The sequence below is a fragment of the Saccopteryx bilineata genome, chromosome 4 (assembly GCF_036850765.1).
Source record: "Saccopteryx bilineata isolate mSacBil1 chromosome 4, mSacBil1_pri_phased_curated, whole genome shotgun sequence".
Classification (NCBI taxonomy): domain Eukaryota; kingdom Metazoa; phylum Chordata; class Mammalia; order Chiroptera; family Emballonuridae; genus Saccopteryx; species Saccopteryx bilineata.
In genome coordinates, this window is record NC_089493.1 from 3954483 (window position 1) to 3961365 (window position 6883).

The window sequence follows — 6883 nt, forward strand, 5'->3', positions numbered from 1 at the left end:
GGCCAAACCCATATCAAGAAGGCCATACTAGTAAGCACCCTCTGCCCGCGTGGGCTTCAGGGCCTGGGCAGGGCAGTCCTCCCATCCCCCCCTGCTCAGTGCCTCCTTGGTCTCCGGGGGATTGAGGCCTCCTCCCCATGCTCTGCCCACACCGCCTACCCCAGCAGCTCTTCACCTCCCTGAGGGAACCCTCTCTTCGTGCCCTGAGGCAACCAATGAAGCTACTGTGGAGAGGCGTAAGCTACCCTGCACCACCACCCTCTCACCCGGGCACAGACCCCATCAAGGAGGTGTGGGCAGGGATGTTCACAGCAGCTTGAGGAGGCCACACACTTGCCAGGCACAGGGGGCAACTTCCAGCAGTGGAAGACTCCAGCGGCAACGATGTGTGACCCAGAGCAGCATGTACCCCAGGAGGTGGGCTGAAAAGTAACCTTGGGAGAAAAAGGCAAGCAGCTGAGACTGAAGGCAGACTGGTGCAATGAGGGAGAGTGTGACAATGTCAGCCACCACCATGGGAAAGACCCAGGGCAGGACAGGCACAGGGACCTTCAGATTTCTCCATGTGTTATTTACTTATTTGTTTGGTATTTTTCCGAAGTGAGAAGCGGGGAGGCAGAGAGACAGACTCCAGCATGTGCCTGACCAGGATTCACCCTTCACGCCCACTAGGGGGCGATGCTCTGCCCATCTGGGGCATTGTTCTGCTGCAACTGGAGCCATTCTAGCACCTGAGGCGGAGGCCATGGAGCCATCCTCAGTGCCGGGACCAACTTTGCTACAATGGAGCCTTGGCTGCGGGAGGGGAAGAGAGATAGAGAGGAAGGAGAGGATGGAGAAGCAGATGGGCCCTTCTCCTGTGTGCCCTGGCCGGGAATCAAACCCAGGACTTCCATACACCAGGCCGATGCTCTACTGCTGAGCTAGCTGGCCAGGGATCCATGTGTTATTATAATTTTTTTAAAAATTTATTTATTTATTTATTCATTTTAGAGAGGAGAGGGAGAGAGAGAGAGAGGAGAGACAGAGAGAGAGAGAGAGAAGGGGGGCAGGAGCTAGAAGCATCAACTCCCATATGTGCCTTGACTAGGCAAGCCCAGGGTTTCAAACCGGTGACCTCAGCATTTCCAGGTCGATGCTTTATCCACTGCACCACCACAGGTCAGGCCCATGTGTTATTTTTTTTTTAACTGGATTATTTCTTTGTGCCTGAAATAATTCACTGACTGACTTCCGACTCCCTCTGCCTCCATGTGCTCAGGACAAACCCAAGCTCCTTGTCCTATGTGATTTGCCCCAACTGACCTCTGCAGCCTCCCTCTGCCACTCCCAGACCTTTGCTCCAGTGGTGTCCTGACCAAGAATGCCTTTCCTCTCCCCTCATCTTTCTGGCTAAGTCAATGTCCACAGCAAGTTCTTAAGCAGTAAAGAAATGGGGTCCGGTTTGACTTTTAGAAAGAGGCTTTTTGGGAATCCCAGCAAGGAGGGCGAGTGGAAGGGGGGTGGAGCAGGACATCAAGGGGCGGAGAGAGACCTGTCCCAAGGCCAGCACACACGGAACCTACAGCTGATACCCTTTCACCCTCATTGCATGGGTAGCCATGGAGACATCTGAGGTCTCCACTCCAGCCTTTGAAGAGTAGCATGGGGCCAAAGGAGCAGGGTGGCTACGGCCTTGAGCCACAAGTCGTTCACCTGAGTCGCCCCCTCCCTTCAGATGTCACCCAGGGCCTGGGGGTCTCCCAAAGGCCAAAGGTTAACCCCATGAACTCCATTCACTTGGACCCCATCATACTCAAAAGACACTCAGAACAGGAAAGTTGGGAGAAACTGTAGGGAAACTGAAGCCTAGAGAGGGGAAGAGACTAAAGCCAGGCGAGGCAGAGGTGGCCCCAGATTGCCAGGAAAGTGCTCCCTGTAGTCCTCCCCCATGGCCTATGACTTGGTTCCTGTGAATCTGGCGGTGGTCAGGGACCCTGGAGGCATGTGGTCTGGACCTGCAAGGCCACACTACACAGAGGTGAGACAGAGCTTTGGGTGGCGGTCTCTGGTTGGGTCTCAGCATGATCTCTGGCGTGCAAAGCGCGGTGCCCCAAACCTTGGAACCCATGGAGCTTGGGCTCCGATGCTCCTACCCTATCAGGGCCAAACGCGGGTCAGGGCCCTTAGGGGTCATAGTTCCTGCCTTTTGATCCCTGTACAGACAGTCTCCCCCAAGGTCACAGAGAGTCAGTACAAAGGGGACCTGGAATATGACTCGTGAGCTGACAAGGCAAGGCCCGCTTGGCGGACCCGGCGCATCCACGCGCGCGCCCATACTCTCACCGAGCGGTGGCACCGCAGGCGGGGACCGGACGCGCCCCCCCACCTCGGCGCCGGGGCACCCGCCGCCCCGGGCCTTCCCTAGACGCCGCGGCTCCGGTTTCAGGAGGCCCCGCCCCCGCCCCGCGTCGTCCCCGCCCCCAGCGCGCCCTCAAGTTTCTCCGAACTTTTCCGCGGGTCCGGCTGGGCGCCCCGCCCTCCGGCCGGTGACGTAACAATGGTGCAGCGCGGCGGCCAATAGTCGGCGGCGGGGGCCAGCAGCGAGGGCCAATGGCGGCGGCGGACGGTCCCGCGGTCCTGCCCGGCCGGGGCTGCACTGCGCCGCCCGCCCGCCGCCGGCGCCCGCAACGCCGCCCTGGGCACGGCCCGCGGCGCCTCAGAGCGCGGCTGCGGCGGGCGCGGGCGGCGGTGGCTCCTTCGCATCCGTCCGTCGGGGGATCTTCGCCTCCGCACCTCTCCGCGGAGGGCCCGCGCGCGTCCCGGCCCGCAGCGGGGGCGGGGACGCCAGGCCTGCGGCCCCACCGCCCCCCACGGTGAGTCCCCCTCCTCCGGCTCGCAGCCCCTGCCCGGGGCGCTCTCCCCTTGCCGACGCCCCCCGGACGTCCCTCGGGCACACGCGCAGGTGTAGCCCTCGCTGCGCCGGCCACCGGCCCGCTGACACCCTGGCCTCGTCCCCCGCCATGCGAGGATCCACCGTGTCGCCGAGAGGGGACCAGGAGGAGCTGGCGGGCGGCTGGGGAGGCGCCAGCCCAACCCCCCACTCACCGAGCCTTGGCCATGACTCAGTGTCCGGTGACGTGGGGCAGCCAAACTTTACATAACGCGCCCGGCGCCCCGCGGTGTCCACACAGGGTACACCTGGGGCGCAGAGACCCAGGCGTGGGGGTGGGGGTTGCTCCGGTCATAGTGCCCCCCAAAAGGGTGCTGTGGCTGCAGCCCACCCCTACCTTGTCCATCTCCATAACTTAGTTACCCGGACTCTTTGTGACCGAGGGCTTAGCTTTGAGGGAAAGCAGTGGGTACCTTGGGCCGGGGTCCGAGGCCAGGGCTCAGGTTAAGGCTGGGGACTCAGAGGACAAGGTCACAGCTCAGGTTGGGCTCCCTGTGGGTTGGGACACCCCCACATGTTTAATGAGCCCAAAATGGGAGGCAGGAGATCTGGGTTGTAGGCCTGGCTCTACCATGACTTGCTGACAAGCTTGTCCCCTGCTGGAAAATGGGAGGACAGTACCTAGTAGCTGGGAAGATCGAGAGGTAGCTGACTTGGAGTTTGCGGACTGTAAATTGTGGTGCACACCTTGCCCTCCGGCTTCCTTCCAGGAGCTTGGGGTGTGGAGATCTTGCAAACATCATGTTTGGGTGGCAGCCTGCATTCTCCCCTACTTCTTTTAACTTTTTATTTTTTTATTTTATTTATTTATTTCAGAGACAGAGGGAGAGTCAGAGAGAGGGATAGATAGGGACAGACAGACAGGAACAGAAAGAGTTGAGAAGCATCAATCATTAGTTTTTCATTGCAACACCTTAGTTCACTGATTGCTTTCTCATATGTGCCTTGACTGCGGGCCTTCAGCACACTGAGTAGCCCCTTGCTCACGACCTTGGGTCCAAGCTGGTGAGCTTTTTGCTCACACCAGATGAGCCCGTGCTCAAGCTGGCGACCTCGGGGTCTCGAACCTGGGTCCTTCCGCATCCCAGTCCGACACTATCCACTGCACCACCGCCTGGTCAGGCTTAACTTTTTAAATGTATTGATTTATTTTAGAGAGAGAGAGAGAGGGAGAAAGAGACAGAGAAGCATTCATTTGTTGTTCCACTTGGTTGTGCATTCATTTATCTCTTCCCATGTGTGCCCTGACCGGGAATGGAACCACAATCTTAGTGTTTTGGGAGGACACTACAACCGAGATAACCGGCCAGGGCCCCTCTCTTCTTACAGATGAAGAAGCTGAGGCAGACCCATGTCTGCAGAACTAGGTGATCTCAGTGCAGGAACCAGGTAGGTCTGAGTCTAGTCTCTGCCCCTATCCTGCCTTGCTGGGAGGTTCTGGGGAGTCCCCACACTGGTCAAGGGTCAGAGGTCAGGGTCAGGGTTGGGTAGGACTGGGACAGGGATTTGTCCTACAGAAAGGACTTGTCACAGCTTGAGATGAAGGTGCAACTTTCCTACCCCCTACCCGGCCTTTTCTCTGTTTGGGGTTGGATGTTCCGGGCCCAGGTGGGAGCAGAAACTCTCCCAGAGCCTCCGTTGGCTGGAGGGTGAGGGGTGGTGGTGGTGCCTTTTTTTTTTTTTTTTTAATTATTTTTCATTTTTCTGAAGCTGGAAACAGGGAGAGACAGACAGACTCCCGCATGCGCCCGACCGGGATCCACCCGGCACGCCCACCATGGGGCGATGCTCTGCCCATCCTGGGCATCGCCATGTTGCGACCAGAGCCACTCTAGCGCCTGGGGCAGAGGCCACAGAGCCATCCCCAGCGCCCGGGCCATCTTTGCTCCAATGGAGCCTCGGCTGCGGGAGGGGAAGAGAGAGACAGAGAGGAAAGCGTGGCAGGGGGTGGAGAAGCAAATGGGCGCTTCTCCTGTGTGCCCTGGCCGGGAATCGAACCCGGGTCCTCCGCACGCTAGGCCGACGCTCTACCGCTGAGCCAACCGGCCAGGGCTGGTGGTGCCTTTTCAGTGTGGTCTTGACGGTGGGTGGAGCTGTGGGGGCACAGGCTGCGAAGGGCATATCTAGTAGAGATGCTAGAGAAGGAGTGGATTTCAGGAGGGAGGTCAGGTGCAGCTAGATCAAGGATGTGGGGGGTGCGTCAGGGTCTGGGAGAGAAGGGAGCTGCGAGGAATGACAGGACGGGCAGGTCCGAGGCTAGAGATAGGTACAGAGCCCCGTACCACCGGGCCCTCCCTGGGAGAGGTGATCAAGATTCCTCTCTCTGGCCTTCAGGTTTCCCAGGTTGAGCCGGGCAGTGGGGACAGGGGCCCAGATGCCTCACTGTATGGTCCCCTCTGCCCGTAGGTTGTTGGCCGCAGAGCCCATGCAGTGAGGCCAGGAGTCGCCCCTTCGCCAGAATGCCTTGGGACGCTCAGCGGCCCGGGGGCAGTGCGGAAGGTAGGCCCGAGGGCGCCAGCGCAGCGCGCTCGCAGGCGCAGAAGCAGTGCCGGAAGTCCGCATTCGCCTTCTACCGAGCAGTGCGCGACCTGCTGCCGGTGTGGCTGCTGGAAGACATGCGAGCCAGCGAGGCCTTCCACTGGGACGAGCGCGGGCGCGCCGCCGCCTACTCGCCATCGGAGGCGCTGCTCTACGCGCTCGTGCACGACCACCAGGCCTACGCGCACTACCTGCTGGCCACGTTCCCCAGGCGTGCGCTCGCGCCGCCCAGCGCCGCCTTCCGGTGCTGCGCTGCGCCCGGGCTGCACGTGGCGCTGGCCGTGCGGTACAACCGCGTGGGCGTCTTGCGCCGCATCCTGCGCACCATAAGGGACTTCCCGTCCGAGGAGCGTGCGTGCTTGCTCGACCGGCGGGGCTGCGGCCGTGCGGAGGGCGGCGGAACGTCCCTTCATGTGGCCTGCGAGCTGTTGCGACCCGAGTGCCTCTTCCTGCTGCTCGGCCACGGCGCCTCCCCTGGCCTGCGTGACGGCAGTGGCTTCACTCCGCTTGAGCTGCTGCTGCGCCAGCTGGGCCTCGACGCCGAGGCCACTCCAGCTGCTGGGGCGCCTGTGGCCCCCGGGGAGCCGCGCCGGCGCTCCCTCCTGCTGCTGGACCTGCTGGTACTGTACACACCCGCGGGTGCTGCTGGCCCTATCCGCTGCCAGCTGCTGCGCGACCGGCCGCGCTGGCAGCGGCTGCTGGGCGAAGACAAATTCCAGTGGCTGGCGGGCCTGGCCCCGCCCTCGCTCTTCCTGCGCTCCATGCAGGTGCTAGTCACCGCCATCTCGCCCTGCCGCTTCCCCGAAGCCCTGGACGAGCTGCCGCTGCCGCCCTTCCTGCAGCCACTGGACCTCACGGGCAAGGGGTAGCTCACGGGGCACTCTGGGCACTGGATTTTTGGAAAATTCTATTTTTCAGAGCGTTGTACCTGGCACTTTACATATATCGATCTCTGTATATTAGAATCTCTGCCTCATCTGTTGCGTGCATGGTGGGCATGGCCAGGGTGGGCAGGGAGGCTCCAAGCTGCAGGTTTTCTGGGTGTGGCTGGGCTCAGTGCGCCACCTCTCTGCGCAGAGCGGGACTGACGGATCATGTGGCTCCCAAGAGCCAGGCCTTGACCTCACCTCACTTCCCAGCCCGAGGAGGGTGAGGGCCAGCGTTCCATCTTGATCTAGAGCTTTCTGGAAGATGTCCCAGGGGAAGTGATGATTGAGCTGAGTGGAAGGAGACGAGTATGCGCAGGGGATGCGGGCGCACATGTCCAAGCAGGACTGACAAGCACGTGCAAAGGCACAGAGGCCAGGAGCTCGCTCTGGGTACGCGCTGGGGCAGTCAGCACACAGGGCCTTGTAACTCTCCTGTGGCTTGGGCACTGGATCCTGAGGGCTGGGACGGGCAGGAAGGCTTCTG

General features: G+C 61.0%; 1 protein-coding gene across 1 annotated transcript; it reads left to right on the top strand.

The window, feature by feature from the left end:
- The first annotated feature begins 2599 nt into the window (after positions 1-2599).
- On the top strand, positions 2600-6427 carry ANKRD9 (ankyrin repeat domain 9). Its single transcript, XM_066276834.1, has 3 exons — positions 2600-2855; positions 4262-4321; positions 5339-6427. The coding sequence occupies exon 3, from the start codon at positions 5392-5394 to the stop codon at positions 6337-6339; it is 948 nt and encodes a 315-aa protein (XP_066132931.1). The 5' UTR covers positions 2600-2855; positions 4262-4321; positions 5339-5391; the 3' UTR covers positions 6340-6427.
- Positions 6428-6883: the final 456 nt, after the last annotated feature.

Coding starts and splice junctions, on each gene's coding strand:
- ANKRD9 (XM_066276834.1), top strand. CDS start 5,392: ATGCCTTGGGACGCTCAGCGGCCCGGGGGCAGTGCGGAAGGTAGGCCC.